Source organism: Oncorhynchus keta, chromosome 35, assembly GCF_023373465.1.
Source record: "Oncorhynchus keta strain PuntledgeMale-10-30-2019 chromosome 35, Oket_V2, whole genome shotgun sequence".
In the NCBI taxonomy this organism is placed as follows: Eukaryota; Metazoa; Chordata; class Actinopteri; order Salmoniformes; family Salmonidae; genus Oncorhynchus; species Oncorhynchus keta.
This window is the reverse complement of record NC_068455.1, coordinates 11,677,410-11,690,383: the sequence shown is the minus strand read 5'-3', so window position 1 is coordinate 11,690,383 and position 12,974 is coordinate 11,677,410. Positions and strand designations below refer to the sequence as shown.

Below are 12,974 nucleotides of genomic sequence, written 5' to 3'. Positions count from 1 at the left end.
TAGTAGGTAAGAAAAGAGAATGTATAGTTTACAAGGAGGCTGGTGGGAGGAGCTATAGGAGGACAGGCTCATTGTAATATCTGGAATGGAATCAATGGAACCGTATCAAACACATCACACATGGAAACCATGTTTGAGTCCGTTCCATTTATTCCATTCTAGCCAATACAATGAGGCTGTCCTCCATATAGCTCCTCCCATCAGCCGACACTGCCTCCCCCCTACCCCCTCTCTCTCCCCCTGCTCTTGCTCTCTCTCCTCCAGTGTGTCAGGTCATTGCCATGTACGACTACAAAGCAGCCAACGAGGATGAGATGAGCTTCTCCAAAGGTCAGATGATCAGTGTGTTCGACAAGAACGACCCCGATTGGTGGAAAGGAGAGGTCAATGGGATCACCGGTCTGTTCCCAACCAATTACGTCAAGATGACCACCGTTGACTCCGATCCCAGCCAGCAATGTGAGGACATTACTATTTTGATGTTTTTCCGAAGACGTCATTTCTCAAAGTGGAATGTTCACAAGACAGACAGACAGACAGACAGACACAAGGTACATCCCAGTACACATGACGGGTATATGGAAGATACCAGTAAGCCCAGTGGGCAAGGCAAGATGAGTCTAACCAGTCTAAAGGTTAGGGGTTGAGGTAAGGGTTTAGCATTATAAAGGTTAGGGGTTGAGGTAAGGGTTTAGCAGTATAAAGGTTAGGGGTTAGGGTAAGGGTTTAGCAGTATAAAGGTTAGGGGTGGGGTTAGGGTTTAGCAGTATAAAGGTTATGGGTTAGGGTTAGGGTTGAGCAGTATAAAGGTTAGGGTAAGGGTTTAGCAGTATAAAGGTTAGGGGTTAGGGTAAGGGTTTAGCAGTATAAAGGTTAGGGTAAGGGTTTAGCAGTATAAAGGTTAGGGTAAGGGTTTAGCAGTATAAAGGTTAGGGGTTAGGGTAAGGGTTTAGCAGTATAAAGGTTAGGGTAAGGGTTGAGCAGTATAAAGGTTAGGGGTTAGGGTTAGGGTTGAGCAGTATAAAGGTTAGGGGTGAGGTTAGGGTTTAGCAGTCTAAAGGTTAGGGGTGAGGTTAGGGTAAGGGTTTAGCGGTATAGGGGTTAGGGTAAGGGTTTAGCAGTATAAAGGTTAGTGGTTAGGGTAAGGGTTTAGCAGTATAAAGGTTAGGGGTGGGGTTTAGCAGTATAAAGGTTAGGGGTTAGGGTAAGGGTTTAGCAGTATAAAGGTTAGGGTAAGGGTTTAGCAGTATAAAGGTTAGGGGTTAGGGTAAGGGTTTAGCAGTATAAAGGTTAGGGTAAGGGTTTAGCAGTATAAAGGTTAGGTAAGGGTTTAGCAGTATAAAGGTTAGGGGTTAGGGTAAGGGTTTAGCAGTATAAAGGTTAGGGGTGGGGTTAGTGGTGAGGTTAGGGTAAGGGTTTATTAGTATAAAGGTTATGGTAAGGGTTTAGCAGTATAAAGGTTAGGGGTTAGGGTTTAGCAGTATAAATGTTAGGGGTAAGGGTTTAGCAGTATAAAGGTTAGGGTAAGGGTTTAGCAGTATAAAGGTTAGGGGTTAGGGTAAGGGTTTAGCAGTATAAAGGTTAGGGGTGGGGTTAGTGGTGAGGTTAGGGTAAGGGTTTATTAGTATAAAGGTTATGGTAAGGGTTTAGCAGTATAAAGGTTAGGGGTTAGGGTTTAGCAGTATAAATGTTAGGGGTAAGGGCTTAGCAGTATAAAGGTTAGGGGTTAGGGTAAGGGTTTAGCAGTATAAAGGTTAGGGGTTAGGGTAAGGGTTTAGCAGTATAACGGTTAGTGGTTAGTTGAGTCTGTGACCAGCCCATTAGAATAGAGTTGAGCCTGTGACCAGCCCATTAGAATAGAGTTGAGCCTGTGACCTGCCCATTAGAATAGAGTTGAGCCTGTGGTCAGCCCATTAGAATAGAGTTGAGCCTGTGGTCAGCCCATTAGAATAGAGTTGAGCCTGTGACCAGCCCATTAGAATAGAGTTGAGCCTGTGACCAGCCCATTAGAATAGAGTTGAGCCTGTGACCAGCCCATTAGAATAGAGTTGAGCCTGTGACCAGCCCATTAGAATAGAGTTGAGCCTGTGACCAGCCCATTAGAATAGAGTTGAGCCTGTGACCAGCCCATTAGAATAGAGTTGAGCCTGTGACCAGCCCATTAGAATAGAGTTGAGCCTGTGACCAGCCCATTAGAATAGAGTTGAGCCTGTGACCAGCCCATTAGAATAGAGTTGAGCCTGTGACCAGCCCATTAGAATAGAGTTGAGTCTGTGACCAGCCCATTAGAATAGAGTTGAGTCTGTGACCAGCCCATTAGAATAGAGAATAGAGCTTTAGTAGGACGCAGAGAAAGAGCAGTCTAACCCCTGGACAGTGCTTGGTTGTCCAACAACCTCCCCTAGTTTGCATAGATTTGTTAGTTTCCTAGTTTCCTGTTAAGTGTTACAGCAGCTAGCTATTTCAATCTGGCTTGATCATGCAGTGAAACAGCATGGGAACACAGCAGAGAAATGTCATCCGTCAGTAATCATTATAATATAGTCAGTGCCAGTGGATTAAGGTGCAGTTATAACTTGGTTTGTTCTGCACTGACACAGCAAACCTTAGATAGTTAGGATTCAAAGATGGTATGAATCTTCACAATCTATTCATATATTCAGCTTCCAAACAGACACAGAGGCCCGAGCAAATGAGTTGTTAGAATTTAATCAATAATGATTCATCTTTCCAGTTGAATGCAGAACAATGTGGCCATAGCGAACTATCCCTCATTACTGAATCAGTAAAGAATCAGGGAGAGATGGTGGGTTCTATCCTCATTACTGAATCAGTAAAGAATCAGGGAGAGATGGTGGGTTCTATCCTCATTACTGAATCAGTAAAGAATCAGGGAGAGATGGTGGGTTCTATTCCTCATTACTGAATCAGTAAAGAATCAGGGAGAGATGGTGGGTTCTATCCTCATTACTGAATCAGTAAAGAATCAGGGAGAGATGGTGGGTTCTATTCCTCATTACTGAATCAGTAAAGAATCAGGGAGAGATGGTGGGTTCTATTCCTCATTACTGAATCAGTAAAGAATCAGGGAGAGGTGGTGGGTTCTATTCCTCATTACTGAATCAGTAAAGAATCAGGGAGAGATGGTGGGTTCTATTCCTCATTACTGAATCAGTAGAGAATCAGGGAGAGATGGTGGGTTCTATTCCTCATTACTGAATCAGTAAAGAATCCGGGAGAGATGGTGGGTTCTATTCCTCATTACTGAATCAGGGAGAGATGGTGGGTTCTATTCCTCATTACTGAATCAGTAAAGAATCAGGGAGAGATGGTGGGTTCTATTCCTCATTACTGAATCAGTAAAGAATCAGGGAGAGATGGTGGGTTCTATTCCTCATTACTGAATCAGTAAAGAATCAGGGAGAGATGGTGGGTTCTATTCCTCATTACTGAATCAGTAAAGAATCAGGGAGAGATGGTGGGTTCTATTCCTCATTACTGAATCAGTAAAGAATCAGGGAGAGATGGTGGGTTCTATTCCTCATTACTGAATCAGTAAAGAATCAGGGAGAGATGGTGGGTTGTATTCCTCATTACTGAATCAGTAAAGAATCAGGGAGAGATGGTGGGTTCTATTCCTCATTACTGAATCAGTAAAGAATCAGGGAGAGATGGTGGGTTCTATTCCTCATTACTGAATCAGTAAAGAATCAGGGAGAGATGGTGGGTTCTATTCCTCATTACTGAATCAGTAAAGAATCAGGGAGAGATGGTGGGTTCTATTCCTCATTACTGAATCAGTAAAGAATCAGGGAGAGATGGTGGGTTCTATTCCTCATTACTGAATCAGTAAAGAATCAGGGAGAGATGGTGGGTTCTATTCCTCATTACTGAATCAGTAAAGAATCAGGGAGAGATGGTGGGTTCTATTCCTCATTACTGAATCAGGGAGAGATGGTGGGTTCTATTCCTCATTACTGAATCAGTAAAGAATCAGGGAGAGATGGTGGGTTCTATTCCTCATTACTGAATCAGTAGAGAATCAGGGAGAGATGGTGGGTTCTATTCCTCATTACTGAATCAGTAAAGAATCAGGGAGAGATGGTGGGTTCTATTCCTCATTACTGAATCAGTAGAGAATCAGGGAGAGATGGTGGGTTCTATCCTCATTACTGAATCAGTAAAGAATCAGGGAGAGATGGTGGGTTCTATTCCTCATTACTGAATCAGTAAAGAATCAGGGAGAGATGGTGGGTTCTATTCCTCATTACTGAATCAGTAAAGAATCAGGGAGAGATGGTGGGTTCTATTCCTCATTACTGAATCAGTAAAGAATCAGGGAGAGATGGTGGGTTCTATTCCTCATTACTGAATCAGTAAAGAATCAGGGAGAGATGGTGGGTTCTATTCCTCATTACTGAATCAGTAAAGAATCAGGGAGAGATGGTGGGTTCTATTCCTCATTACTGAATCAGTAGAGAATCAGGGAGAGATGGTGGGTTCTATTCCTCATTACTGAATCAGTAAAGAATCAGGGAGAGATGGTGGGTTGTATTCCTCATTACTGAATCAGTAAAGAATCAGGGAGAGATGGTGGGTTCTATTCCTCATTACTGAATCAGTAAAGAATCAGGGAGAGATGGTGGGTTCTATTCCTCATTACTGAATCAGTAGAGAATCAGGGAGAGATGGTGGGTTGTATTCCTCATTACTGAATCAGTAAAGAATCAGGGAGAGATGGTGGGTTCTATTCCTCATTACTGAATCAGTAAAGAATCAGGGAGAGATGGTGGGTTCTATTCCTCATTACTGAATCAGTAAAGAATCAGGGAGAGATGGTGGGTTCTATTCCTCATTAGTGAATCAGTAAAGAATCAGGGAGAGATGGTGGGTTCTATTCCTCATTACTGAATCAGTAAAGAATCAGGGAGAGATGGTGGGTTCTATTCCTCATTACTGAATCAGTAAAGAATCAGGGAGAGATGGTGGGTTCTATTCCTCATTAGTGAATCAGTAAAGAATCAGGGAGAGATGGTGGGTTCTATTCCTCATTACTGAATCAGTAAAGAATCAGGGAGAGATGGTGGGTTCTATTCCTCATTAGTGAATCAGTAAAGAATCAGGGAGAGATGGTGGGTTCTATTCCTCATTACTGAATCAGTAGAGAATCAGGGAGAGATGGTGGGTTCTATTCCTCATTACTGAATCAGTAAAGAATCAGGGAGAGATGGTGGGTTCTATACCTCATTACTGAATCAGTAAAGAATCAGGGAGAGATGGTGGGTTCTATTCCTCATTACTGAATCAGTAAAGAATCAGGGAGAGATGGTGGGTTCTATTCCTCATTACTGAATCAGTAAAGAATCAGGGAGAGATGGTGGGTTCTATTCCTCATTAGTGAATCAGTAAAGAATCAGGGAGAGATGGTGGGTTCTATACCTCATTACTGAATCAGTAAAGAATCAGGGAGAGATGGTGGGTTCTATTCCTCATTAGTGAATCAGTAAAGAATCAGGGAGAGATGGTGGGTTCTATTCCTCATTACTGAATCAGTAGAGAATCAGGGAGAGATGGTGGGTTCTATTCCTCATTACTGAATCAGTAAAGAATCAGGGAGAGATGGTGGGTTCTATTCCTCATTACTGAATCAGTAAAGAATCAGGGAGAGATGGTGGGTTCTATTCCTCATTAGTGAATCAGTAGAGAATCAGGGAGAGATGGTGGGTTCTATTCCTCATTATTGAATCAGTAAAGAATCAGGGAGAGATGGTGGGTTCTATTCCTCATTACTGAATCAGGGAGAGATGGTGGGTTCTATTCCTCATTACTGAATCAGTAAAGAATCAGGGAGAGATGGTGGGTTCTATTCCTCATTACTGAATCAGTAAAGAATCAGGGAGAGATGGTGGGTTCTATTCCTCATTAGTGAATCAGTAAAGAATCAGGGAGAGATGGTGGGTTCTATTCCTCATTACTGAATCAGTAAAGAATCAGGGAGAGATGGTGGGTTCTATTCCTCATTACTGAATCAGGGAGAGATGGTGGATTCTATTCCTCATTAGTGAATCAGTAAAGAATCAGGGAGAGATGGTGGGTTCTATTCCTCATTACTGAATCAGGGAGAGATGGTGGGTTCTATTCCTCCTTACTGAATCAGTAAAGAATCAGGGAGATATGGTGGGTTCTATTCCTCATTACTGAATCAGTAAAGAATCAGGGAGAGATGGTGGGTTCTATTCCTCATTAGTGAATCAGTAAAGAATCAGGGAGAGATGGTGGGTTCAGCGAGAGAATCAGGGAGTGACCCACCATCCCTAGCAGAGGGAGGTGACAGATGAAGGGGGACAGCCACAGAGACCCACCATCCCTAGCAGAGGGAGGGGACAGCCACAGAGACCCACCATCCCTAGCAGAGGGAGGTGACAGATGAAGGGGGACAGCCACAGAGACCCACCATCCCTAGCAGAGGGAGGTGACAGATGAAGGGGACAGCCACAGAGACCCACCATCCCTAGCAGAGGGAGGGGACAGCCACAGAGACCCACCATCCCTAGCAGAGGGAGGGGACAGATGAAGGGGGACAGCCACAGAGACCCACCATCCCTAGCAGAGGGAGCGGACAGATGAAGGGGGACAGCCACAGAGAAATTCACTAGATCCCTCAAATTCAAGTCTGGACCAGCAGGTTCCAGACCTCTTAGAGTAAGATTTGAATACTGCTACACTAGATAAACATTAGGGTCATTGCTCTTATAGTAGCAGTCAATGTTTGGTGGTTCATGTCTCATTCCATGAGACTTGAAAAAAACATGCAGGGCTTGACATTAACCTGTTTATCCACTTGTCCTTCAGACAAGGTGACAGAAAATGTTGGCAACTTAACTTATTCCCTGTCTAAGAAAAACAACACTGCCCCTGTTAAGAAGATGGTCCTTCTGTGGCTCTGTTGGTAGAGCATGGCGCTCTGTTCTCAGGGTCTGTTCTCTCTGGACCACCCTCTCGTAGAATGTATGCACACATGACTGTAAGTCGCTCTGGATAATCTCAGCTAAATGGCATATATTATTATTATTATTATTATTATTAAGAAGAAAAAAAGCTCTCTGTTCTCTCTGTTCTCTCTCTCTGTTCTCTCTCTCTCTCCTTTCTCCCTCAGGGTGTGCTGACCTAAACAGTCTGGAGTCTATGAGTCCCCAGGAGAGGAAGAGACAGGGTTACATCCACGAGCTCCTCCAGACAGAGGAGAGATATGTAGAGGACTTACAGATAGTCATGGAGGTAGCTAAACACACACACACACACACACACAGACACACACACACACACACACACAGACACACACAGACACACACACACACACACACACACACACACAGACACACACACACACACACACACACACACACACACACGTTGATGTACTCTACTCTACTGTACTCTGTGTGTTCAGGTGTTCCATAAGCCCATGTCTGAGTCTGGCCGTCTGACGGAAGCAGAGATGGTCATGATCTTTGTCAACTGGAAGGAGCTCATCGCCTGCAACACCAAACTGCTGAAGTACGTACAGTTGTACAGGGTGTGAGTTTAGGGGGTCATGAGTTACAGTAGTACAGGGGTGAGTTTAGGGGGTCATGTGTACAGTAGTACAGGGTGTGAGTTTAGGGTGTGGGGGTGTTATCATGTATACAGTAGTACAGGGTGTGAGTTTAGGGGGGGGGGGGTGTTATCATGTATACAGTAGTACAGGGTGTGAGTTTAGGGTGGGGGGTGTTATCATGTATACAGTAGTACAGGGTGTGAGTTTAGGGGTGGGGGGTGTTATCATGTATACAGTAGTACAGGGTGTGAGTTTAGGGTGGGGGGGGGTGTTATCATGTATACAGTAGTACAGGGTGTGAGTTTAGGGTGGGGGTGGGGGTGTTATCATGTATACAGTAGTACAGGGTGTGAGTTTAGGGGGGTGTTATCATGTATACAGTAGTACAGGGTGTGAGTTTAGGGGGGTGTTATCATGTATACAGTAGTACAGGGTGTGAGTTTAGGGGGGTGTTATCATGTATACAGTAGTACAGGGTGTGAGTTTAGGGTGGGGGGGGTGTTATCATGTATACAGTAGTACAGGGTGTGAGTTTAGGGGGGGGGTGTTATCATGTATACAGTAGTACAGGGTGTGAGTTTAGGGGGGGGGGTGTTATCATGTATACAGTAGTACAGGGTGTGAGTTTAGGGTGGGGGGTGTTATCATGTATACAGTAGTACAGGGTGTGAGTTTAGGGGGGGGGGTGTTATCATGTGTACAGTAGTACAGGGTGTGAGTTTAGGGTGGGGGTGTTATCATGTATACAGTAGTACAGGGTGTGAGTTTAGGGGGGTGTTATCATGTATACAGTAGTACAGGGTGTGAGTTTAGGGTGGTGGGGGGGTGTTATCATGTATACAGTAGTACAGGGTGTGAGTTTAGGGTGGGGGGGTGTTATCATGTATACAGTAGTACAGGGTGTGAGTTTAGGGGGGGGGGGGTGTTATCATGTGTACAGTAGTACAGGGTGTGAGTTTAGGGTGGGGGGGGTGTTATCATGTATACAGTAGTACAGGGTGTGAGTTTAGGGGGGGTGTTATCATGTATACAGTAGTACAGGGTGTGAGTTTAGGGTGGGGGGTGTTATCATGTATACAGTAGTACAGGGTGTGAGTTTAGGGGGGTGTTATCATGTATACAGTAGTACAGGGTGTGAGTTTAGGGTGGGGGGTGGGGGGTGTTATCATGTGTACAGTAGTACAGGGTGTGAGTTTAGGGGGGGTGTTATCATGTGTACAGTAGTACAGGGTGTGAGTTTAGGGTGGGGGGTGTTATCATGTATACAGTAGTACAGGGTGTGAGTTTAGGGGGGTTATCATGTGTACAGTAGTACAGGGTGTGAGTTTAGGGGGGTGTTATCATGTATACAGTAGTACAGGGTGTGAGTTTAGGGGGGGTTATCATGTGTACAGTAGTACAGGGTGTGAGTTTAGGGTGGGGGGGGGGGGGTGTTATCATGTGTACAGTAGTACAGGGTGTGAGTTTAGGAGGGGGGTGTTATCATGTATACAGTAGTACAGGGTGTGAGTTTAGGGGGGTGTTATCATGTGTACAGTAGTACAGGGTGTGAGTTTAGGGGGGTGTCATCATGTGTACAGTAGTACAGGGTGTGAGTTTAGGGTGGGGGGGGTGTTATCATGTATACAGTAGTACAGGGTGTGAGTTTAGGGGGGTGTTATCATGTGTACAGTAGTACAGGGTGTGAGTTTAGGGTGGGGGCGGGGTGTTATCATGTGTACAGTAGTACAGGGTGTGAGTTTAGGGGGGGGGGTTATCATGTGTACAGTAGTACAGGGTGTGAGTTTGGGGGGGGTGTTGTTATCATGTGTACAGTAGTACAGGGTGTGAGTTTAGGGGGTGTTATCATGTGTACAGTAGTACAGGGTGTGAGTTTAAGGGGGGGCATCATGTATACAGTAGTACAGGGTGTGAGTTTAGGGGGGTTATCATGTATACAGTAGTACAGGGTGTGAGTTTAGGAGGGGGTCATCATGTATACAGTAGTACAGGGTGTGAGTTTAGGGGGTTCATGTATACAGTAGTACAGGGTGTGAGTTTAGGGGGGTTATCATGTATACAGTATGTTTATTTGTAGCCCAGGCGGTAAGAACATTTGTGTGTGTGTGTGTGTGTGTGTGTGTGTGTGTGTGTGTGTGTGTGTGTGTGTGTGTGTGTGTGTGTGTGTGTGTGTGTGTGTGTGTGTGTGTGTGTGTGTGTGTAGGGCCCTGCAGGTACGTAAGAAGACGGGGGGCATCAACATGCCTGTCCAGGTTATAGGGGACATCTTGGCATCAGAGCTGCCTCACCTCCAGCCTTACATCCAGTTCTGCTCCTGTCAACTCAACGGAGCGACCCTGCTACAGAGTAGGACTGACAACCAACAGGACTTTAAAGACTTCCTCAAGGTGAGTGAAAAGACAGGGGGGGTATAGGGGAGACGAGAGAATGGGAGGACAGGGAGAGTAGAGAGAAGGGGAGGACAGGGGAGAGTAGAGAGAAGGGGAGGACAGGGGAGAGTAGAGAGAAGGGGAGGACAGGGGAGAGTAGAGAGAAGGGGAGGACAGGGAGAGTAGAGAGAAGGGGAGGACAGGGAGAGTAGAGAGAAGGGGAGGACAGGGAGAGTAGAGAGAAGGGAGGACAGGGAGAGTAGAGAGAAGGGGAGGACAGGGAGAGTAGAGAGAAGGGAGGACAGGGGAGAGTAGAGAGAAGGGGAGGACAGGGAGAGTAGAGAGAAGGGGAGGACAGGGAGAGTAGAGAGAAGGGGAGGACAGGGAGAGTAGAGAGAAGGGGAGGACGGGAGAGTAGAGAGAAGGGGAGGACAGGGAGAGTAGAGAGAAGGGGAGGACAGGGAGAGTAGAGAGAAGGGGAGGACAGGGGAGAGTAGAGAGAAGGGGAGGACAGGGAGAGTAGAGAGAAGGGGAGGACAGGGGAGAGTAGAGAGAAGGGGAGGACAGGGGAGAGTAGAGAGAAGGGGAGGACAGGGAGAGTAGAGAGAAGGGGAGGACAGGGAGAGTAGAGAGAAGGGGAGGACAGGGAGAGTAGAGAGAAGGGGAGGAGAGAGAGAGAAGGGGAGGACAGGGGAGAGTAGAGAGAAGGGGAGGACAGGGAGAGTAGAGAGAAGGGGAGGACAGGGGAGAGTAGAGAGAAGGGGAGGACAGGGAGAGTAGAGAGAAGGGGAGGACAGGGAGAGTAGAGAGAAGGGGAGGACAGGGAGAGTAGAGAGAAGGGGAGGACAGGGAGAGTAGAGAGAAGGGGAGGACAGGGGAGAGTAGAGAGAAGGGGAGGACAGGGGAGAGTAGAGAGAAGGGGAGGACAGGGAGAGTAGAGAGAAGGGGAGGACAGGGGAGAGTAGAGAGAAGGGGGTACAGGGGAGAGTAGAGAGAGGGGAGGACACGGGAGAGTAGAGAGAAGGGGAGGACAGGGGAGAGTAGAGAGACGGAGAGGACAGGGGAGAGAGGGGGAGGACAGGGGAGAGTAGAGAGAGGGGGAGGACATGGGAGAGTAGAGAGAGGGGAGGACAGAGAGAGTAGAGAGAGTGGAGGACAGGGGAGAGTAGAGAGACGGGGAGGACAGGGGAGAGGGGGAGGACAGGGGAGAGTAGAGAGGGGGAGGACGGGAGAAAGGGGGAGGACAGGGGAGAGTAGAGAGACGGGGAGGACGGGAGAAAGGGGGAGGACAGGGGAGAGAGGGGAGGACAGGGGAGAGTAGAGAGACGGGGAGGACGGGAGAAAGGGGGAGGACACGGGAGAGTAGAGAGACGGGGAGGACGGGAGAAGGGGGAGGACAGGGGAGAGAGGGGGAGGACAGGGGAGAGTAGAGAGACGGGGAGGACGGGAGAAAGGGGGAGGACACGGGAGAGTAGAGAGAGGGGGAGGACAGGGGAGAGAGGGGGAGGACAGGGAGAGTAGAGAGAGGGGGAGGACAGGGGGAGAGGGGAGGACGGGGAGAGTAGAGAAAGGGGGAGGACACGGGGGAGAAAGGGGGAGGACAGGGGAGAGAGGGGGAGGACAGGGGAGAGTAGAGAGAGGGGGAGGACAGGGAGAGTAGAGAGAGGGGGGGAGGACAGGGGAGAAAGGGGGAGGACAGGGGAGAGAGGGGGAGGACAGGGGAGAGTAGAGAGAGGGGGAGGACAGGGGAGAGTAGAGAGAGGGGGAGGACAGGGGAGAAAGGGGGAGGACAGGGGAGAGTAGAGAGGGGGAGGACAGGGGAGAGGGGAGGACAGGGAGAGAGAGAGGGGAGGACAGGGAGTGTAGAGAGAGGGGAGGACAGGGAGAGAGGGGAAGGACAGGGGAGAGTAGAGAGAGGGGGAGGACAGGTGAGAGAGGGGAGGACAGGGAGTGTAGAGAGGGGAGGACAGGGAGTGTAGAGAGAGGGGAGGACAGGTGAGAGAGGGGAGGACAGGGAGTGTAGAGAGAGGGGAGGACAGGGGAGAAAGGGGGAGGACAGGGGAGAGTAGAGAGAGGGGGAGGACAGGGGAGAGAGGGGGAGGACAGGGAGAGTAGAGAGAGGGGAGGACAGGGAGTGTAGAGAGAGGGGAGGACAGGGGAGAGAGGGGGAGGACAGGTGAGAGAGGGGAGGACAGGTAACACATCTAAATAGAATGAAGAGAGGAAGAATAGGTCAGGAGAACATGCAGTGAGAGAAAGAGGAGGAAAGTGATGAATGAACTTCATTTATTTTCCTGATCCTGTCGAGTTGTGCTGATTTATGCATGAAAAGTTGTACGTTCATATTGAAACCAATGTGTTTCCTCCTTCAGAAAATCGCCACAGACTACCGCTGTAAAGGCATGCCCTTATCCAGCTTCCTGCTGAAGCCCATGCAGAGGATCACACGCTACCCTCTACACATCAAGAACGTAAGAGAGAGTAAACGTGTGACTGTGTGCTCATGATTACATGAACATGTCATTCAGCAGAAACTCGTATCCAAGGTTACGTACAGTAGAGAGTGAATCGAACCCACAGCCCTGCCATGCTCGACCCACTGAGCCACGTGGGTCTATTTATCTATAGTACCTGGGTGTGTATTGGTATTGTGGGTCTATTTATCTATAGTACCTGGGTGTGTATTGGTATTGTGGGTCTATTTATCTATAGTACCTGGGTGTGTATTGGTATTGTGGGTCTATTTATCTATAGTACCTGGGTGTGTATTGGTATTGTGGGTCTATTTATCTATAGTACCTGGGTGTGTATTGGTATTGTGGGTCTATTTATCTATAGTACCTGGGTGTGTATTGGTATCGTGGGTCTATTTATCTATAGTACCTGGGTGTGTATTGGTATTGTGGGTCTATTTATCTATAGTACCTGGGTGTGTATAGGTATTGTGGGTCTATTTATCTATAGTACCTGGGTGTGTATAGGTATTGTGGGTCTATTTATCTATAGTA

At 47.4% G+C, this 12,974-nt stretch overlaps 1 protein-coding gene across 45 annotated transcripts in view; it reads left to right on the top strand.

The window, feature by feature from the left end:
• The window catches only part of LOC118376555 (intersectin-2-like), a 46,680-nt gene that overhangs the window by 13,876 nt on the left and 19,830 nt on the right, over nt 1–12,974 (top strand). For all 45 annotated transcript variants that reach the window (XM_052496499.1, XM_052496451.1, XM_052496495.1 and 42 more), the window contains exons 15-19: nt 265–459; nt 7,157–7,278; nt 7,451–7,557; nt 9,801–9,984; nt 12,339–12,437. In XM_052496499.1, the coding sequence (XP_052352459.1) occupies nt 265–459; nt 7,157–7,278; nt 7,451–7,557; nt 9,801–9,984; nt 12,339–12,437 (707 nt within the window). The remainder of the gene's footprint in view (nt 1–264; nt 460–7,156; nt 7,279–7,450; nt 7,558–9,800; nt 9,985–12,338; nt 12,438–12,974) is intronic.